Source organism: Harpia harpyja, chromosome 6, assembly GCF_026419915.1.
Source record: "Harpia harpyja isolate bHarHar1 chromosome 6, bHarHar1 primary haplotype, whole genome shotgun sequence".
NCBI lineage: Eukaryota > Metazoa > Chordata > Aves > Accipitriformes > Accipitridae > Harpia > Harpia harpyja.
The window spans coordinates 17,047,387-17,070,535 of record NC_068945.1 but is presented as its reverse complement, the minus strand read 5'-3'; the positions used below and the strand labels follow the sequence as shown (position 1 = coordinate 17,070,535).

The 23,149-nt window shown below is 36.5% G+C and overlaps 1 protein-coding gene across 15 annotated transcripts in view; it reads left to right on the top strand.

The window, feature by feature from the left end:
• Positions 1-23,149, top strand: part of ERC1 (ELKS/RAB6-interacting/CAST family member 1) — a 317,835-nt gene that overhangs the window by 159,859 nt on the left and 134,827 nt on the right. For all 15 annotated transcript variants that reach the window (XM_052789054.1, XM_052789061.1, XM_052789067.1 and 12 more), the window contains one exon: positions 14,165-14,300. In XM_052789054.1, coding sequence (XP_052645014.1) covers positions 14,165-14,300 — 136 coding nt within the window. The remainder of the gene's footprint in view (positions 1-14,164; positions 14,301-23,149) is intronic.

The window sequence follows — 23,149 nt, the reverse complement described above, 5'->3', positions numbered from 1 at the left end:
GTTCCCTCCTAGCATGTAAACTTGTGACTTCTCAAAGCCATGGATTTACTGTAGCTCACCAGATGGTAGCTCTAAAAAGCATATGTTGTCTTCCTTAGCTTTCAGCATCAGTCCAACTTTTAGCTTTATCAGTCCCGCTGGCACTAATAGCACTGACCGGATTGTTTCCGTTCTGAATACCAGCAAAACTCAGGTTGTCTGCAAACTTCCCCTTGCATTTTTAATGTCTTGAGTTGATCATGCCATGCTTGATGGAAGTCCCACATGCTGGAAACTAAAAGAGAGGTGACGTAATGCAACTTTACCCTGCAAGTATGTGCAAGGGTAAAGAATCTTAACCATGCAGGCTTCAGTGGGGATGCTGTATCTTTGAAAATACATTCTTTTGGGGTCACCTCCTGTCATACATTTTCTCTTTTACCAATATTGTGTTCAGTATTGTTTGTTTCTTTCTCTAGGCCTGCCTTGCTCTGCAATAACCTGCATTATATGCTCACTTAGTTCCTTTAGTCTGCAATGTTTAAAAAAAAAAAAGTGTGTTCTGTTTAATTTTTGAATTTTCAGCTAGTAGGATTCTTGGTTTTGCTGGATATGCCTGAATTCCTCACATAATCGTACCAAATAAATAACAGCATTAATGTTAACTTGAAACCAACTACTGGATGGATATACACATTCACTTCACTTTTCAGTGGGTAATTTTTCACTTTACATAGATAATACCAGCAGAATATGTTAGGAGTATGTCACATAGAGACCTGAATAAACAGTTTAGAACTAGATCTTTTTTTTTTTTTATTGTTACTAACTCCTTCTAGCAATATATATAGCGGATACAAGAGCAAACACTTTTTCAGTATTTGACATGTCAACGTATTTTAAAGGGTTGATATGTCATTAATCAACATAAGGTGTCTTTTCTTTTAGCATTGCTTGCATGCTCCCTGTTCTCTTGCACCTTGCATGGAAAATCTTTTTTTCTTTTTTCATCATTTGCTTTTAGGCCATCCTGTATGAAAAAAACTGGGAGAGAGCATTAAATGAAGTTACTAGTAAATACTTTATTCAGCTACTGCAAAATAACACTCTATACTGCAAAAGCAACCACTGACTTGGAATGCGAAAAAAAAGGATTTTTCTGGTGCATTTGGAGTACAACACTTATGCAATAACTGCAACATTTTAAGTAATTTCTTCTTAAAGGAAATGTTTCATGTTCATATCTCCCAATCAAAGGGACTGTTCACTACATTATAAGCAATAGGCATAGTTTTTGTAGAGACCGTGCAGTGGCATTATATGAAGGTTATCAGTGACATGCAAATAACTGTTGTTTTTTTACTCCTTAGTTTACTATGTGCCTTCTTCCCTTTCTCGTATCTCTTGCTTTCAGCACAGATTTCACATTTTAATATGGAATATGCAGATGTCTGCTCAAAGAGATGGGGCATGGCACACAGCTTTTGACAGTTTGTTTCCTTTGACTGCTTATTTCCATATTGGGTTTGAGTATGCTTGCATCACATGAACAAATGACAGCTGAAATGTAGCTGAAGGAGTCTGCTTTGTATTTTTAAATGCTTAAAGCTTCAAACGTTATTGTAGCTTGGGCAAAAACCTTATAGTGTGAACAAAAGCCAAACATTTGCAAGATCATTTTAAAGTATTACTGTGTTGGTTAATGTTAAATAGAAGGGGTAAGTACATGCTATTCCCAACTTATTCTAATTTTTGTCCTAAATTATGTTGTGAAGCTTCCAATAGCGTTGTCTGTTTTGGTTGAATTTCCCACTCTTACTTCTACAGGTAAATCACACTCCTGTTGAATGCATTAAGTTTTCCTAAAAATTACTTGCTTTCTGTGTCTATAAAGAAACAGCAGATCCCCAACCTCAGAACTAGTCTCACTATCAAGTTTAAGTTTATTCTCCTCAGAATAAACACCTGCTGAGGCAAAAAAAATTTGCCTTGTAGTAGCTGCAGTTTAGATCCCATCCAAACCAGACTGCTGCCTTTGCTCAGTCTTCTCATGCACCCTGATTGGAACCAAAGACCTCTTCAGTGCCTCTAAAACTGAAACTTAGCACCACCCATGAAGGTTTCTTGATGTTCTTGTGCCCTTATTTTGGGAAGTCCAGAAGGAGCCTTGGGTATCAGTGCTGCATAACCTATAAAAATACAGCAATTCATGCTACTGGCTGGTCTCAGTAGTGTGTCTTGTGCATAGTTTTCCAAAGCTTAAGGCTTTATTCCTGAGTAAGTTGGATGTTTTGCTAGTGCATGTGGCGCTCTGTTAATTTCTTTCCGTGATTTTAAAGGTTTTATTTTTAAAGATACTGTTGTTTTGAAGATTCAGGAAGAGTGGGTTGTGCATAGAGACCTGGAAGGCCAGCTCTGAGGAAAGCTGCAGTTTACTGTGGAAGAGTGTCAGGGGTACATTCTTGGCAGATCAGCTTGGTTGTCTTCTCTCCTTCAGAGGGACTGAAACAGTTTTGGGAGCACATATGAATTGCTAGTACTTTTCTGTTATGGATGTAATCTTCCCCAGGTGCATTTTTATCTTTTTATCTTTTTTTTTTTTAAATGGACAGAAATACATCTTATTACTTTGCAGATATCTGCAATGAAAATCTAATCTTGAGCTAAGAGATACTGAGTCTGATTAAAGCAACATGGCTTTTTAGTTTTTTTAATTAGTATAAAGGGTCTGTACACTGCCACCCTCTTCCTTCCTTGCTTGTCTGCACAAGCAGAAAGCAATCAACCATAAAAAAAACAACCAAAACCTTTAAAGGAATTTCGATTGATTTCTTGAAAATTCCAAAGAGGAGGGAGTGCATTTTCTTTTGCATCTTGGAATAGTGGAGGATGCTTTTTGAATTATAGGTAGAGAAATTTTATTTCAAAGTAGAAAGGGACTGGAACTCTCCATTTGTCTTTCTGTATCATGCTTTGACCATAGCCTCAGTAATTCTTTATTAGATTTTCAACACTGCTTATCTCTCTCAACCTGCAATGTATGTCTTCATATAAAAAACCCAGATAATTTATAGAAAACATATGAGAATCCTGTTAGGAATATTTTTCTTGACAGCAAAGCAAAGTTGTTTGTTGATCTTTCCTAATGATTATGAGTGTTCCCCAATTACTTGAAAGAGTAATTCTTTGAAGGGAGGCAGAAAAATATCTCAGTGACAGGCTACATCAAGGCAGTTGCCCTGGTAAGGGGATCAGCTCAATTAAAATCTTAATTTTGCCTCATTTGTCTCAAGGTCACCAAACAAAAGTAGTTCACTGGAGTTGTATAATTGTCTAGATAAAGAATTTATTTTCCTCAGTAGATACTCCAAACTAGAGATAATTTAATTAACAAACTTTGTGATCACTGAGGGTATCAGTGAGAGTATATTTCAGATGTCTGAAATGTAGGGCATCTTGTCATCAGATTATTTTTTTTTCTGTACTTGTTCAGAATATATTAAAAAATAATGTATTTCTTCAAAACACTAATGGACATACTTACAAGTTCCATCGCAGATCCACTTACTGTGAAATGGTAGAAATCTTTCCTCAAATGCGTAAGCCAGTAACCTTGTCCACGCACATTACCAAGGCTACTACAGAAACCTCCGATGAAGAGATACTCATAAATGTTGCTTGCAACACTCACTGAGTTCTCCAGAAAGCTAGTGGCATTTGCTCAACTTGCAAAGTATTCCTATCTGTATTTTGGAATCCTACAGCTGACAGACTGAGAAGACAATATTACAGCTGTACCAGAGAAGGAGGAACTAAGCCATCTGCACTATTTAGATAGGCTGGTCAGCCCTGTATGTGGTATATTTATTACAAATAATGCTGCTGTCCCCCATTTTCCAGGCAGCCAAAAGTCTGTAACAAATCATCTCAGTAGGTACTCTTCTTATTAACCTGATGTGAGCTGTCAAAGCCAGTGCTACAGAATGTATTTCATAAGAGGAGATACCTCTTAATAAATCTGTTTGCTAAGCACCCAAAAGAAATATGCCAAACATGCCATTCTGAGAGACATTGTGGTTTGCATTCATTGCCAGAAATTGGTCTCACCCAGTGGATACCAAAATAGAACTGTATACTTCTCATCTCAGATTCTCATGATAATGAAGACGCTGTAGCAAGGTACAGTTTGATAAGCATGATAGCATTGCTTTTCAATCAACCCCATCCTTTTGCATACTTTTCCTGGTATAGTCTCTGGGAATGGCCAACTTTGGATCAGATTTAGTACAGCTTCTTTATAACTAACAGGGTAAACACTTTTCCATTCACGTCTATAGAGAGAATCTGTTTGAAAGATTCTTCTTGAAAACAGTTTTGTTTTTAAGGAGATAAGCTGAGTAATATAAGATTTTTATTTGGGCGCCTCAGCGACATAAAATCATCAGGCTTTTAGCCCTGAAATGGACCAGTTTACGTTTTTTTCAGAATAGTCCTGCTAGCATCACTGTCCTCACATCCTTTTCTTAGAGCAAGACTCTGAATGTTCTCATGGATGTTTTTCTTTTATATCAGAAATTTTCTTCCACCGAGTTGGTACATTCACTGTGCTTCCTTTTGTGTCCTTAGCAACTGATTGGTTTAATACCTTTTGCTGAAGACTGGATTTTCAGTAGTTGTCAGCTTGAAAGCGTAAGACGTACCTTGATTCTTTAATATACACTATTTCAAAATGACAGGATAATATTCAACTGTTATCCCAAATTTCTGCAAATTTTTAGAAGAGGACTTTTCTCTCTTGATAGTTCGGTATATGCTGCAAGGCAAACATAAGCTACTCCAGCATAGTTCTTAAATGCTTTGCTTTTAAAATTTTCTTCTCCTTACATTATATTTAATTTTTGGTTTTGTTTCGATGGCTGATTTTTACATTTGATTTTTCTTTTAATTATTGATTATATCAGGTATTATTCTGGGAGGAATGAAAAGATGGCATACCCGTATGAAAGAAAACAACTGCTGTGTTGTGATTTGTTTTCTTTTCTGGCTAGTGGGACTGCAGTTAAGAGACATGTGTGATCTTAGATCACAAAAATACCTTCTTGAAACCTCAATAAAATGCCATTCATAAGGAAGATTTTATTGCTGTTTAGAAAATACTTTTTTCAGCCAAATGGTGAAGGTCTCTTGAGCAGAGAGTTACTGGCTGCGTGTGATCTGTTCACAGGGTGATTGGCTTGTGCACTGGAGTTAAAGGTAAAAAGAACAGCACCTTTGGGACTTCCTCCCACACTGCTAGGGCCAAATTCAACTAACCCAGCGTGTTGCAGGGAGAAGGAACCCACATTGAGGCCTAATCAGCCATTTTATAAATGTCATTTTTGGCTTTGCATCTGTTTGCTCAATTAACAAAAGCAGAAGAAAAAATACAACAGAACAAACTTCAGAACTACTGAATGCTTTTATTAAGGTCCTTAAAGCATTAGTATTTTTCTTAACAAAGGAACACCCATATCATTATCTTACAGATTTATTTCAGAGTTCACCTTGAGTTTCTATTTTTAATGCTCTTAGCTTCAATAAAAACTAAAGGTTGCAATGTTTTAAGGTTAAAGGTTTCTTTTCTAGTTCAACTGTTGTCAGCTTTCAAAAATAATTATAGAACTTGACATATAATTAACTTGATATTTAATCTCTGAAGCCTGATTTTGAATTTGACATGAGTTATGAAATTATGGTAATGTATTCATTACTTTCATCACAAAACTTGCTTCCTAGGAGATGGATGCTGAGAATGTAAATAGTTGGGAAGCTGCACATTAGTTTTATGAGGGTTTTTTTGGCTGCACATGGGTGGGGCAAATAGGTGTAGTGGATTATATCTACAAAAGTAGAATTCTAGATTAGTGAAAACATGAGGTGCTGTAGATGTATACCTGAAGTTTTTAGAGTGTCTTGGTTTTAGTATGTTGTATCTGGCCATGTCTGAAAGCAAACCTTTGGTTTGCTTAATTTGATATGGACTTGTTGCACTAAAACTAAGACACTTCTCTTAATTTCTGCTGTTAATCCCTCAATTTTAGCCAGTTGGTTAAGGCACCTTTTTCTTTTATTCCTTTTTTTTTTGAGAATACCGAGACAACAGCATTTGACTTCACCATTGTTTGTGTGTAATTGGGCTACTGCCTCAAGACTGGAGAGTAGCCTAGTTTATCCTAGTTTTGTTCAATCAAGGGATTGAAGGAAAAGGTAAGTATTTTCCCTGAAATAGATTAGTTTGGTATTGCTTAGTGCATGCATTTGAGACATGTGCTTCTCATCTTTAGTTAGGTTTCTCTTTCTGTTAATGTATTTATTATGTACCTTTCTATAAATTCACTGACTGTTGATGCTGCATCATTTCACTCTATCTTGAGGACAATTGTTTCCATAAATGTGTGTTCCCTGCTGATGGCTGAGAAATAATATTTCACGGGGGAAGCACCTGTAGCATTCAGGTTTAGTGAGTGTGGTTTTGATTATATTTCTTGGTCTTCTGCTAGACAGAATCAGAGAGATTAATGTGAGAAGAGGAAAACTTCAAAAAATTGTGTTAACCTATAATTACGTATTGTATGGCCAAATGTGGGAGGTTGTTGTGTTTGACAGTTGACGCATTTCACATCAGACAAGCTTGGACTCGAGTCTGAAGGCCTTTAGTTACTCCTAAGGAATTAATGTTTAAAGGTAGTGTTTTAGTGCAGTTATCTGTAGTGCAGGCTGATGATAGCTGTTTCTGGTTAGGACTTGCTAATATCCTCTCATGAAACACGCCATGTAGCATTAATGACTTGTGCCACCTCACTACTTGAAATACGTTATATATAAACTTCATGTATTGCTAACAGATCAGGATATGGGGTTTCTTTCTGAGGTGTTTCTAAATGATAGGAGGATTTGGGTTACGTATTTATCATGTTGAGTTTCTAGATTCATATGCCATGTGCTCCCCTTTCTCATATCTTCCCATCAGCTGTTTCTGGAAGAAAATCTTAATGTTGTTTTAGCTAGAATGAGTAATGTGCTGACTGCATCAGGAAGTGTGCATTGATATCATGCAGATAATTCTTAATGCTGAGGAAAGACAATGACCAGTCTGGAGTTGAGATCTGCTTCTAGTCTTTGACATCCACAGCTCTTGATTCAGACACTGTTAGGCTCCGGTTCATAAAATCCGGGGCAAGCTGGTTTCCCATAGCCTTTCTAGTCTTCGTCCCTTGCCCCCTCCAGTGCTGATCTGAACACACACTTTGTTTTCAAAAATCAAATTTTCCTAGCTTCAGGAAATGAAGTCCACCCTGCCCATCTCTTAAAGCCACTGTGGGACTTCTTAACTCACATACAGCAGACCAGTTAAATTTTCAGGGTCTGTTAATATTTTCATTGGCGTATGTTACCTTGTCATATAAATGGCACAGAACAGCGAGGAACAGTGTAACAAAGCGATGAGAGATTGTGGGAGGAGAGGCTCACAAGCAGAAAAGGTAACAGTGCTAGAATTTGCCAGCTGTGCATCTGAACAATAGCAACTCATTGAAAGTATGTTGATTAGTCTTTTAGCTTGGTTGCAGTGAGCAACGGAGGTGGTGATATTAAACGAAGCTGTTTGAAAAGCGTAATGAAATTATTGTTTCTTTTACTTTGTAATTTAATGCACCATTTTTTGACCTTAGTATAATGTTGAAGAATAGTGACAAGCTACTTAAGAAGCTGAGATTGCTACGGACAGCCCAACAAAGCAAAGGAAGAGGCCCAGATAATGCTTAGTGTTCAAAAAAAAAAAAAAAAAATCCAGCCATACTAAATTCCATGTAGATCTTCAGCAGTGTGTAACTCCCCTGATCCTAATTTTTCAATGCGTAAGATAGGGAACTTTGTTCAACTTTTGGCAACTTTCCTTTGACTGTCAATCAGACACCCAGCTGTGGTGATGGGACTATGTGATGTGGTCAGTCCTGTTTCCTTCATCACTTATTTAGCTTCCTTTCATCACTTTCTTTCTTGAGGTTAAGCAATTAGGCTTTCCAAATGCTGCCATTATTCTCTGTGGTTTGGTGATCAACCACTGGTAAGGTGAAGTGAGTTTTGAGCAACTAAAAGCTAAAGCAAAACCTTTCAGAACAGGGGTTTTTCTTATTTTCAAAACAAAGTAGCATTTTGGGGAAGAGTTTTTCCTTGGCTTCCTTCTGTTACACTTCTCAGAATGTAAATGTTTTTCTTTGTGTACCAAAACTACAAAAAACCAAACCAAAACAAAACCCAACAACTCAGCTATGTCACTATGTTTATGATCTTTTAAATTCATAAGTTAAGGTTAATGATATGGCCAGCTAAAATATTTGGTGGGGCAGACCTTAAAAACAAAGAAGTGATGAAGGAAATGGTGGGTGTAATGTAGTAAGTTGGACACCTTCCTGTGAGTTTTAAATCAATCCAACTCGGATCACTAGCATCCCATTATGTTGATGTTGTTGATTTTTTTTCAGTAAAAATTTCCTTTTTTTCTCAACCACCTGATCATTGAACAAGACTGCTAATAAAGGTCTGGACAACTTAGCTGATTGTTTCCTGCCTTCCTGTTTTGCGCTCTGACCTAAATTGCTGTAGTATTACAGTCTTTCAGATGGCTTCTCCGTTTCATTCCACGAGTGAATAAACATAGTCCTCTGTGTCTCTTAGGACTACGAAGCGCTTTGAGGTCTTATGCAATGATATCAACTTCCTCAAGGAGGGCAGCAGAGGAGGAGGTGCTAATCTCTCTCTGGCGACTGGGGATAGGACACAAGGAAATGGAATGAAGCTGTGTCAAGGGAGGTTCAGGCTGGACGTTAGGAAAAGGTTCTTCGCTGAGAGGGTGGTTGGTCGCTGGAACAGGCTCCCTAGGGAAGTGGTCATGGCACCAAGCCTGTCAGAGTTCAAGGAGCATCTGGACAATGCTGTTAGTCGTATGGTTTAGTTTTAGGTAGTTCTGTGAAGAGCAGGGATTTGGACTTGATGATCCTTATGGGTCCCTTCCAACTTGAGATATTCTATGATTCTGTATTATACATTGTAGAATCTAATATTTCATAATAGAAGGTACATTGGCAATTTTAAACTAAATAATATATTACTTCATTGCATACAGTTTTCTTTGCAGGTTTTTTTGATAATGTTGACTATTGCATCAGTTGAACTTATGTTGAGCAGCAAAGTGTGCTTTAAAGCAAATGAAGTTCATCTGTCCATCAGGATTAGTAGCTGCAGCAACAGTGGACTGTCCTGTGGGTGGTGGTAATGCTACGTCAATGAAGGCTTGAACTAAACAATCTTTCTGACATGACACATAGAAATATTTTCTGAGTACCTAAGTCAGATGAATAAAACAGGCTGTTTCTATAGCTGTGCCCAAGTTCTGTATATTTTTTTCCTAGTGTGCGTATTCGTGAGGTGAAGTATAGTACGTGTGCATGCATTTTATATTGAAGGTAAGCTTCTGTGGTGGTTCAAAAGCATTGTACATGTATACTTATACTTGGATTATTATAAAAACACTGTTGTGTGTTAGGCACATAACTGTGAAGGAAAAATATATTAAAAGGTAATTATACAATTTAAATTAACTTATGCATATTTTCAGTTAACATTTTGTCACCTTTTATTTTACAAGAAGAACATCTGAAATTATGCCAAAAAAGATAACCAGATGGGGATAACAGCTTACGTTACATTAACATGTAGCATGAAAATCCATATGACGAAAGAATTAACAGCTATATATGCTGATGTGCATTACAGTAAAAGATAATGAGGTTAGTATTAAAATGCAAAAAATATTCACGTTAGTACAAAAAATTATATATTTCATAAAAGCCTTAATAAAGAATAGGACCTATAAAGCAATTAATCTTATTAGGGAGGAAAACTCTTCCAAAGGACTCACAGGTAACAAAGTGACTTTCCGCTTTTCAGGAATGCTTGATGGTCCACTGGTTTTCTATTGCTTATATTCGTCTTCCTGTTTTAAAATTATTTTAAAATGTGAAATTTTCTAATTTGAAAGTCTTTATTGCTTATTGTGATGATTTTAATTTCTTCCCCATGAGGTTCAGCTATACCTCACCACTGGAATTCAAGAATTTCATAGAGAAGTTGAAAGGTGTGGGTTTTTTTAAGTGATGCAGCTTTGTTTCATTAAAAAAAGGATAAAGTCATAGAAATGAATAGTTATTTTCAGCGTCCAGATTGAGAAATCTTATGGGTTTTTTCAGCAGGCATATGGCTTAAATTGGGCACCCAAAATCGAAGGATGTGAAATGATTAATTCTGAAAATCTTGGCCCATCTTTAGTTGAAAGACTTTGGGGTTTATTTTTTTAAATTGAAAGCCTGATTTTGATTCTACTTCCTTTTCGCGGATATATTCCATTGTAACAGCACTTGGCATGACATATTGTGAAATGGAGAAAAATTCTAATCAATGGAAAAGATTTTTCACTTTTGAGTACTAGATTTTTTAGGAGCCATACCTCAAAAATAGTAATTATCTGAAAATTGCTATTAAAAAACACAAAAGAAATTGTTATTTCCAAAATGAGTGGGATTCTTCACTGTAATTCAACATATTAAACATTTTCATTAGATTTTTCTTCTTTTATATGTGACTAGAACATTTTTTTTTAATTCAATTTGAGAGTGACTTTTAAGAATAAACGTCTTCTGAGATGAGGTAAATTTGCTTTTGTTAGTTTGTTATTGTTTCTGTTGGTTCCAGTGATATCCTTCTTTAAAGCATTATCTCATTGAATGTGAACTGGCTCTCCAATTTTTATTAGAATCACCAGCATTTCTTCTCTCTCTAGTCCCATTTTAAAAAGATGTTTCAGTAGGAATATGTACTTACAGTAATATTTAACGCTCTGTATCTCTCAGAAATTCGTGTGCTTTTTATTTTATGATGAGAATTCCACATGCACATTGCAAATTGCTGTTTACTCTGTTGCTGTACATGCTAACACTCATGCTTTCTAGAAAACACTCACAAATCTCTAAGCTGTTGCCATCATTGTAATTAATTCATTTTCTTTTCGCTATCTTTAATCTTGTGCAGTTTTTTCAGTTTTAATAAATACATTCTTACAGATGAAGGATTTCTTTAAAACTTTACTGTCCCTTTGACTGGTTATGTGCTATATATATGTGTGTAATTGCATTCAAAAGAGTTAAAGAACATTAAGTTTACAAAATGAAGCTCTCAAACTGAGGGAATTCCAGAGCTCTGTTTCCTTCTGCGGTCCTAATGAGCTTCCTTGTGCACATATATTAGGACAAATCTTTATTTTCCTCTTGACTGTCTTCTCATAGAATGTACCACCAGTTGCAGTGTGCTTGCTTAAGATGCATACTTTCTGTATTTTATTTTATTGTTCCAGTTCAGTATGTGGTCCAGTTCTGCACATTGTTCAGTGGTGGTGTGAAGATGAAATTGTTCTATAACAATCATCAGTAGTGTTTCAGTGTTCAAAATAGCAACAGAACTGTCCTATTGAGCAGTGAATTGGGTGATTCCTATTAATCAAGCTTCTGAGGTCTGTTGATATTAAAAATATGTGTGTGTGTGTGTATTTAAATATTTTTTAGATATTGTTTTTGTATATAAAAACACAGTTCTGACTTTGGCTTTGAAGACAAAGTTATCTGACAGAGAAGAAAGAGGATTCTTTACAGAATCACAGTATGGATTCTTTACAGTTTCACAGAACTTTCACAGTACAAATGTTCAAGGGCTCTGGGCTTGTATATTCTAAACCTGTTACACAATCGTCTGCGTGAAGTATTGTAAAAATGAGAATTATCATTTGGTACCATGGGCATTGAGATGAGATGTGTTTTCATGCATCAAATGACTACAAGCCTTTTAGATTTATAGATTGCAAGTTTCATGTGACCTTCTCAGTTTATATAGTTAAACAGTTGAGGAAATTTTAGGTAATGCTATAGATGCCTGTATCATTTGAAAGGTTCATTGCCCAACTTTTGTTGCTTTTTGACATCAAAGGTATAGAGCGATAGTTGTATCCTGCACATGAATTCAAGTTTCCAAACAGTATGACAGCTATGAGGATTGATCTGAGTATTACAAGCACTAGGTAATTTCATTCCATCTTTTGAACTGCTTTAGGAAAGCTTGAGTTTGTCTCAAAATATCTACCTAATATATTAGGAAGACATTAATTTTTGTTCAGACTTAAGAAGGTGGATGTCAATAGTATATATCCTCATAATCACTTCTTTCTTGGAAATACATACTTTGAAAACGTTTTGGACCACGTGGGAGATTATCTACTTCAGACATATTTTGAGGAGGGTTGTGGCTTTATTAATATTGTTGTCTCTTATCTAACAACTAGATTACAGTAACACAGACCAGTTCCCCAACAGGTGAATCTAGGTTTGCAAGTTTATAAAAAGTAATTAATTCCCCTAATTTTAATTTAGAAGTTGAATGAGAATTCTCATATGGAATTGAATGTGTTGGGCTGACATATTTTCATTTTCTGTGTTGACTTAGCTGTACTTTCTGTGTTTATTTTATTGGACAGATAGAACTGTGTATTGTACAAGCTGAGTTGATGCCAACATAATATTTCCAATAAGTCGTTTAATCACTGAACAAGTCTGCTTTCAAACTGGGCAATGCGCCCATTGCCAGTGTGCAGTGTGCTGGGTTAGAATAACGTAACAATTATACTGGTTGTGTTTAAAAAGCATCCTGACTCAAATCAGCTGTAACTGTTGAACAAGGTAGTTAAGTATGCCAATAATTTTTTAACATCATCAGAAAAGGACTTTCCTTTTTTGCTTTGGTCTCTGGAGGCCATCAGCACTTTTTCACACTAGTAGAAGTTTGTTTAGCACCAAGGAGAATTTGCTGTCTTTGCAATTTTCCCAGATCCAGTTGGCTTATATTGCAAAAAGCAAAGCTCGGTGTTGAACCTATGTTTTTTTGGAAGAGCTCAAAGCACTGACTAGCTATATGCCACATAATTTGAACATAAATATCGCAAAGAGATTTGTTCTTGATCATACTTTTGTTATGAGTTCTGAAGAAAATATTAAAGCAGGGTTGTTTGTGATCTGTTCTAAAAGTATTTCTGAAATACAGAAGAAACATTCTTCCCTCTCTGTGTGGATAACATACCAGATATGAAGCTAGTATATCATTCTGCTTTCTAAACAGTAAATTAAAGAGCCGTCTCTACTACTTGCATGATGTTTTGGGGAAATCTTGCAACCAAAGAATCTGTCTTTTATTCCAAAATCCAAACTCCAGATATAATTATGGAGAAAAGGGCTGAGGAAGCAAAGCTAGCCTGTTTTGTTTTGATTGGACTAAAAGTTTAGACTTAAGTTCTCTGTGGTCAGGAGGCTGAGATTAAAGGGTCTGTAATTAGATTCAATACTCCTTGTGTCTTAATGCCCAGAAAGGCCAAACTCTGTCTGCAGGCAATAGTAGTTGCCAGGATCATCAAAAATAATTCATAGATGCAAGTGAAAAGGAAGTTATGCACACTTTCTGAAATAGTTTGTTCTTACTTGCTCTGTCTTGTTTCTGTAGAAAGAAAGGATAGGAAATCCTTAAAAATATCTACTAAACAAGCAGAACTTGAGGTTGAAAAGACATAGTTTTACTTCTGGAAACAGATTGCCTAGATCTCGTAGGTAGTCCTCTATATTCAAGTCATGTTTCATTAGTTTTTCCTTTTGATCCTATTTTCCTTACATTAGATATAGAGGTACCCAAATCAAAACAGGCTATTAGATGTCTGTGGTTTTTATGTACATGTGTGTAGGAACAGAGAAGAGATTTCTGCCACATAGTCACAAGAGGGCAAGTACATCTTTTGATTAATAGTTTACACCAAATAATAATTTGGGGGGGGGTCAGAAATTTCCACATTTAGGTTAATAGTAATGGCCAAAACGAAGCATTCTTTTGGCTGAATTAACAGTTGAGGGTAACGCTTGAGAATGATTTTGGTGTTGGTGACCTTCTGCAAATGAAGTGGTGGTACTTGAGGGTTCCACTCTTCCCCAGTACAGCTGCCCAGCACTGGGGCTGATGGGAAGTGTGCTCTGGACTGCGCTCTGAGTGCTCTTCTCTTTTACAGGCAAGTTAAAGATCAAAATAAGAAAGTAGCAAATCTGAAGCACAAAGAGCAAGTGGAGAAAAAGAAGAGTGCACAGATGCTGGAGGAGGCCAGGCGACGAGAGGATAATCTTAATGACAGCTCCCAACAGCTTCAGGTAACATGGGAATTGAATTAAAGCAATTTGGCCAATCGGCCAGGCTTAGCTACGTCGGTCTTCGCTGTACCTCCTGATCCATTTTCTTAGCTGTTAACTAAGAAATTTGTTACTGATTTTTTTAAAAGGACACCTCTATCCCAGAGCACTTCAAAGAAAGCAGCCTCTCTCAGTTGCTTTCCTAGCTTACTCCATTTTCATAAAAGTGAAAAATAGTTTTAACTGTCAATTCAGCTATGAAGTGCATTATTGAAATAATTTTATCGTTTCGGTATTGAGCTTGGTGTGGCATTTCTTTCTTCACTGCTCTTCTAACAGCCTTTTTCTTTAGCTGTTCTGTGTATTTTCCTAGCTGGTTTTACCTTATACTGGTGTCTTTTCTTCAGTAAATGAAAGATAACCAAGTAAGTATTCTTATATTAAATTGGAATTATCGTGGGGTAACTGGAGGACCACGTTTTCTGTGTTTACTCATCTTTGTTTGACAGTGAAACCCTATTCTACCTCATGAATTCTTGGTATGCTTACTAGTCAGTTTGCTTTACTTCTGAAATGATAACATGCTGCTGCCCCACAGAATTATCTGGTTACCTCAAATCTGCCTAGGAATATGAAAGTCGCTGGGTATTAAAGCCAGTCAAATATTTCTCAGTATGCTATATGTTGATATTAGCTGTAGATGGTTTATCAAATGGTAAGTTTTCAAGTGCTGTCATAAAAATGTTAAACTATTGCCATGAAATAAAGCAAAGATACCATGATGCTAAGTGAGGAGATAATAGCTATTTTGCCTGTGTTTTCTTTAATTTGCAAAAATAAGTTTCCTTTTGGTGAGTGAAAATAAACATGGAAACAGTAATCTACCCTTGAGGTATTTTTAAATTATTTTTTAAATCTTTAGTGAGCAAGCCTTCTCCTAGGTGTTTTCCTTTGTTATCCTAGGTTAAATCCTGTTTCTTGTTACCAGCTACATATCTTAATACATCTACGATGAAGACACAGAATAAATTCTAATAGTTCACTAGCAAAGATAAATCCTCTCCTTAATTTAAACAGATACTTCTTTACTCTGTTCTGTTGAATTCCAAGGGGATGGTTTCACCTCTTTAAGAACTTTTGAAAGAACCACAGAAACATGTGTCCATGTGGAATGCTCTCAGATGCACCATTTTGTGGTTTTCCCCCTCAATTCTAGACCTATATATGCAGGGCACTGAAATAGTTAAGTTCCAAGTGTATGAAAATGATTTCATAACTGCAGACTTTTATAAAAGGCAGGGATGTGGGATTTCTACATCTGCTAATGGGTTTTGTGGCTGTAATGCTATGGCAATCCACAAGGCTCTCGTTATGTGGCAGCTTAAGTTTAAATAACACAATCCTCCTTGTATTAGTGAAATGTCTTTAAAAATTCCTAAAACTAATGCAATATTTGGTTAGATTTCTAATCTGCATTTGAGTAAATCCATATTTTAAGTTTGAAAAGGTAAGTGGTACTTGACATTTGCCTTGTAATTATGTTCATGGTGTATTTATCGAATGACACCAATCCACAAGACCATCATTTTGTTTTTATTTAGCACTTGCAGATTTTAAAAAGTATGGCTTTCTTTTCTGGCTTTTTGCCCCACAATTATTCTTTCTCTTTTCACATTTCTTTCTTTTACACAAACAGAAGGCATTGGAAAAAGCCTGAGATTTGTTTTCTCTCAACTATTGCACTCTCTCTTTTTTTTAAGAAACAGTAAGTTATGTAATGTGTTTGTACAACTACACATAGCAATGGACAGCCAGTGATATTCTGGTTACCGATAATTTTAAGTCATGTTAAAACTATTTAACACCAATTTCTGATACTTCAAAGAGATTCTACAGCTTTGGTGGCAGCAGTGAGGCAGCTTTTGCTCAGAAATTATGTGGCAAAAAATGGTGTTGCTTTGTATCAGAGTTCTTTAAGAATGTATAGTTGTCCTTGCAATGTCCTATCCAATTCTTTACTTACAAAGTGTTTTAGCAGTAGAGGGGTCACAGATATAAAACTATGAATAGCATAGTTAATATAATTTTACTCTAAATATTTCCTCTTTTTTAATTTCAAAGTAACCAACTTACGTCTAGGAACAAGAAACAAATAAGCAATTGTCTCTTTTGAGGAAGCCAAGTTGTCTGATATTTTTCTGGTTTTCTCCAGTGTTACTCTGTTGTAGGTTGGTGGTCTAATAGGGAAGCTAAAATAGGGAACAAAGATGTCAAAGTGTATAATTTTATTATCTTTACCTTTTTACATTCAGGTTTTCCAGTTAGAGATGTCTATACAGTAGTACATACTTTTTTCCACTTTGCTTATGTTGTGTTTTATTCTGCAGTGGTGTCTGTTGCTTTCTATATAATTATATGCAAGTATTTCTGAGATTAAAAATAGACATCATTAAATGCATCTAAGAATTTAAGGTTAAAGTGGGATATGATAGTCAACATTGAAATGTGTAAGTTGTCGTAGTATTAATATTACTTGATTTTCCCTAGTGCCTTTCCTGCTTTTGTGAACCTAATTGTCCTGTTTGGGTGGGCTCGATTTTAGAGAGTCTTTTCCCATATTCAACACAAGGCTGAAGGGAATGCTTTCATTCACAGATGAAAAAGGTCTGTATGCTCTAATGAAAATATCAGGCTAAGGTAAAATATGGAGTGTTTAATGACAAGTGACAGGTTCAATAAAAACTCTTTCCTTTAGAAGAGCCCTCTGCTTATAGCCTCTCTCTCTCAAGGACTGCAACGTTTTGGTTTCCTGGAAGTAAAATTTACCTCGGACCACATTTCAATTTGTTAGTTATGGAGACCTGTCTTCTCCATAGGCTCTAAAGGGCACTGCCTTCTAATCGATTAAAAAAAAAATTAAACCTGAGAGGAACGTAGATTTTTCTGACTTTTTTTTTTTTTTTCCTAATGCAACCATTGTTGGCTTTGGGGTCAGGACACACAAGCACCAATTTTAGATAATTTTGGTCTTGGCGGTTTTGGCTGGAATTAATAATAAGACATTATGAAATGCTTAAAAATACATGATCTGCATGTTCTTTGGTTGACCGTCTGCAATCCAGTCAAATAAACACGCTCCCAAGCACATACTCCACTCCTCCTTTCTCTGTCCCTAACAGGCATGTGGTTTCTTTCTTCCTGAGGCCAGTAACAAAATGTTCGTTTATTCAGAGAGCTCTGATGATGGAAATTTGGTATTTTGGGGAGTGGGGGAAGAATGAAAACCATAATGTCTCAATTCTAGTGAGATGGATAAATGGCTTTCCAAATTTGTCTTTTCCTCCTGGGTTCCCTGAAACCACAACTCTCCAGAGATCTGAGAGGTTAACGAGTGTCTGGTCTATAAGCAGGATAAAAAAACAAGCTGTCAGGCCGGAGTAGAAAATTTTTGCTTCAAGTAACTAAAGCTTGGCTATTGTCAAAAGGAATCGATATGCTGTCTTGTCCTAGAAAGGTAACATTTACTGAAATTTCATGATATTTGAATGGCTACTTGGAACTGACATCTGGAACATATTTTGTTGTTCTATCACTCCAGCATCTGCCAGATTTTTTAGGAGGAATTTTCAGACTATCTTGTGGCGTGAAGTCATGTACTATTGGATCTGTATTGCAGCAGCTGTCCATCAATCTCTAATTGCTGCTGACAAACTATATGTCCGGAAGCTGTGTAAAATATATTTGAATGCTTTAATGAACAACTGTAAAACCAAGTAAATTTATTAATTTTGCTCTTCTTTTTCCACACCCAAGTTTAGATAATTTAATGTATAATTCCTAATCCATGAATTATATGTGCAAGTATATGTCGTTTGTTCCTTGTGATTATATAATTCTGTTATCATATTGAGCATTAAATAGGAAAAATATCCCTCTCATGGAAAGAACTGAATTTTCAGTCTAAACAAATGTGCAATTTTTTGTTCGATAATGCTTTTATTGGGATCCAGACAAAGCTTGATGAAATGGATAGATAGCCAAATACCTTATCAAATGAACCTTCTAAATTCGTTAAATATCAACCTTGATGCCCCAAGCCTGTCAGTGTTTAAGAATTCTTTGGACAATGCCCTTAACAACATGCTTTAACTTTCTGTCAGCCCTGAATTGGTCAGGCAGTTGGACTAGATGATCGTTGGGGGTCCCTTCCAACTGAAACAGTCTATTCTCATTAACTATTTGTTACGAGGCATCATAACATGTACACCCAGTCAATATCAACATTCAAAAATCTGAAAACCCAAGTGAAGCTCAGGACATCTTGTCTTAAATTACTGAAGAATTTCCTCTTGGCATGCTATGATTGGTTCTTGAGAGTAGGGTGGCTGAAGTTTTTTCATCTGATCTGTTGATGGTAATACCATGCCATGATGAAAATAATGGTTTGTCGTCTTCCTGCTGTTAGTAAAGAGAGATCGTGCTTCCCTAATTAATCTATGAACTTGCTTTTGGACAGTGTGTACAAAGCTTCTGAAGAAATGGTTAGATTTAAAGAAAAGCTTTCCAAACTTAAAAGTTCAAGATTTCCTTCATAACTTTCTAGGCATCATCAGCTTTGAAGCAAATTGGTTATGCTAGTTAAATGGTGTTACATGTTTTCCTGGGATAAGCGAATTTCAAGTGCTGAGTTCCTGGCTAATTCCTCTTCCATATAGACTACTACCATATCAGATTCCAGCTTGCCTGCCAGCTGAGTGGAGTGTACTTTCTTTATCCCTTGGATAGCACAGCTCAACATGGTAAAGCCCATGAAACTGTCAGCTACTTCATTTCAGCCTGGTAGAAATCTGTTCTTCAATGCCATCTTGCATCTGCAGGACTTATTCCAGAAAACGGTCTGACGTACCAGACTTGTATTTTCTCATTGAGCTCAGATCCATCTTTGGGAATTATTCAGATCAAAATGTTCTTTTTCTCTCCCTTCCTCTCCCAGTACTTTTTAGACAGTAATTACATTAGGGAGAAGTTTTGGCCTCCCTGTCCCTGGATAATTCTCGGTGCTGCCCAGCCTTGTAGGTGTTAGTGTTCCTTGGGCCATTAGCACCTACACAGATGGCTATATTTTCACTAAATGGTATATTCAGTTCTAGGTCATCCTCCTGTCCTTTAGGACAGAACTCATGACCTAAAGCACTGAAAGGATATGTATTCACTTTGCAATTCAGTTTTTAAGAAATTTGTTAGCATTTTTTTGAAGGTATAAGTTTTTCTTCTCAGTCACCATAAAGGATGAAAATTAACATTGTTACATCTTGATAATTAAGCTAGATGTGATTCTGAATTCAGAGATGATGTGCATCAGTTTTGTACTGTCTGTCTCTCAGTATTCCATAGGACTTTTGCTAATGAAAATGCAGCAGGTATGAACAAATACAGGCTCTAAACAGTCATATCTCCTAAAAAACCTAAATGGAATAGATGTATGCAAATTATTCCTCCTATTTTATTTGGGCTAAATGCAACGGTAGCCAGTAGGTACTTTTGGGATCAACGGACCCTCCAACCCTTTCTCTGAGAGATTCTGTGACAGCTGGCTATGCATTAGAAAACAGGATATACATACAGAGTAGAAACTTTAACAGCTTTTACAATATGTTACAAAAAATATGGTGTTCCACAACTGTTGCATTCTATACTTACGTGGAGGGTTGTGATTTTCAGCACAGTGTGTGCAGTTACTGTAGACACAAGCAAATATTTAACCCTGGCAGATGCTTTGAGAAAAATTAGCTCTTGTTCTTATCATGTCATAACTCTCCCTGTCAAGAGAGCTTTTCCTGACTTTCCTGGATGTCTGGGAGAATGTCCTGGTTTCAGCTGGAATAAAGTTAATTTTCTTCTTAGTAGCTGGTATAGTGCTGTGTTTTGGATTCAGGATGAGGATAATGTTGGTAACATACTGATGTTTTAGTTGTTGCTGAGCAGGGCTTACACTAAGTCAAGGACTTCTCAGCTTCTCATACTGCCCAGCCAGCAGAGGCTGGGAGTGCACAAGGAACTGGGAGGGGACACAGCCAGGACAGCTGACCCAAATGAGCCAAAAGGGTATTCCATATCGTATTACATCATGCCCAGTATATAACCTGGGGGGGAGTTGGCTGGGGGGGCACTGTGGCTCGGGGATTGGCTGGGCATCGGTCAGTGGGTGGTGAGCAATTGTATTGTGCAGCACTTGTTTTGCATATTCTATTATTATTATTTGGGGGTTTTTATTTGTTTGTTTTTTTGTTTTCCCTTCCTTTTCTGTCCTATAAAACTGTCTTTATCTTAACCTACAAGTTTTACTTCCCCCCCCCCCCCCCCCCCCATTCTCTCCCTCATCCACTGGGGAGGAGTGAGCGAGCGGCTGCATGCTACTTAATTGCCAGCTAGAATTAAACCACTACAGAGAAGTTCCAAAAATGATGACCTTTTAGCTAGGCTTTTTCTGGCTTATAGTGAGGGGAAGTTTCTCTGGGGGTGGGGGTGGGGTGTAATTTGAATTTTAGCCTTTTGGGGGGGAATTAAAAATTCATAATTAAGCATTCCTGGATAAATCTACTTTTATGACGTAGAGTATGGATGATGAATAGACAGCCTCACTTCATATTTTGTTATATCTGTGCCAATATAGTAGTTATGGACAATACTCAGGTATTCTTTATTCATAATGCTCTGTAATGGAAAAAAGACTTAGGCGTTTTCGCAGTGTTAATACCTTAATTTTTATCATTTAACATCACAGAAACAGTACTGGAAAGAAATGGTAGTTCATTGGACAGTGGAGGAATACTGCACAGTACCAAAAATCAGTGCATAATATGAAATAGCAATATCATGAAATCATGTTTTAATGTAAAAATTACACTGTTGGATTTCCATTTCAGCAAGACAGTAGTGCACATAAAAATGAGCTTCTAGCTAAAAAGGAAGGTTTCTTCAATTTTCTCTGTTGAAGTCATAAAGTACAACTTTATTGTGAGGAAGGGTGTGAAGACTTGCTAACAGATAGCCAGAAAGTAAACATGACAAGGTAGGAAAAATATCTTGACAAACAAGAAGGAATGAAGTCAAGCCCTGCAGCATCTGCTCAGATGAGGTCCTGTTCTTAGGAATATTAGTCCTTTTCATCTCTTATCCTTTCACATGTGGATCTGATGGACTTTGCAAGACAGTAATTCCCGATTTACTTAGAGGAAGCTGATCAAGACAAGCTTTCGTACACATTAAGCGTTAAGAGAATTTACCTGGGTCTCTTTCTAATACCAGTTTTCCCGATTTTCCATACAGAAATCTGATACCTGTTTCTCCAAACAGCTGCATACAGACAGAGTATATAGTAGTATGGGTGACCATTTAAAAAAGTGTAAATTTACCTCTCCCATTTCTTAATTTTCTTGAATCTGTGAGATTTTGGTGTTTTAACATTCTTACAATGTGAGCTGTGAGCCATGAGCAAAATGTGAGGACAGCCCTATCTCCCATTTTAGTAAAGCCATTTTTTCTGATGAATGTTTACAAGGTCTGACTAACTTCATTGTTGCTCATATGCGCAGTGTTGCATGTTGAAGGAACAACAAAAATAATGGATTTTTGAACATAAAAAGGATTTGTCTCAGTTTTCTCTGTTGCTATATGAATTGTTCAGTTGTGTTACTAAAGAAGGAAGATGCAGGTTTTTCCTCCATCTAAAATATCATATACATTTCTGATTATCAGAATAAATGTATGACCTTGTTCTTAGATTTGATATGGCAGTTCTTATAGAGACAGAATCTGTCATTCTACGTAATCGATATTTATGACATTTAATACATTGTTGAGGAATTACCTTCTCCTGTGTCTGACCAGAAGAGAGCACTCCTTACAGAATACTTGTTACCATAACATGTACAGAAACTAAGCTTGAAGAGACTTGACATTTGGAATGGATAAGCATATCCCTGGATAGACACTTAGCCATCTGCTCGATTTGTTTTCACTTTACGGTGTAGTTTACCATACACTTACTATGTTCAGGTTAGATGTATTCACTGCCTTCACATCTTTAATAAAGATGAACCATTTGACTCTGTCTTCTTATATAATGTAAAAATGCTCACAGTTTTGAACAGACAGCTGGAAAAATTTCATGAAAGTTGCCATTTACAACTAGCATTAGGCAGTCTCCCAATTATCCCAGTATTTCCTTAACTGCAAATTGAGATTTGTAGTGAGAGAAAGCCATTATATAGCTTGAGAGTTTTTAATAGAGGAAAGAGGACTCCCTACATCCTAACGTTTCTCTGTGATCCATCAGGAATATTATTCTCCAGTCACACTTTCACCCAGTCTTTTCTGCAGAAACATTAGGTGTCAGTGGAAGATGAAACCTGCTATTTGTACTCTCTTGCCTGTTTGGCAAAGAGCAGGGTTGGTACCCTTTATGATATGCCAGAAACTAAGTACAGTGAAGCTGAATGTGTGCCAACAACCTTAACCACTAGATGTTTTTTGCATGTATTTTTTTTTTTCCCAAGATTAGTATCTGAGTTCAAACTCCTTTCCTAAAAACTGTCAGAGAGATTAATGTAACTGTTGACAACATGGTGTGGTTCCTGTGAGAAGGTCTCTCCTGAGAGTAGAAAGCATTGAGGGCCAGATTTAAGCAAAACAATAGGACTACATTCAAGGGGAAGAACAGCTCTCTTTTCATTTTGGTGTATTATTTCATGAGCCTGAGAAATGGCAATAAATTTGCATTTTTTCCCTCTTCTGATTTTCTTTCTCTTTCAGAAGCTTTTTTTTTTACTTGCTGTGTTGAAAATGGTTTCTAACTCATCTCTCCCCAA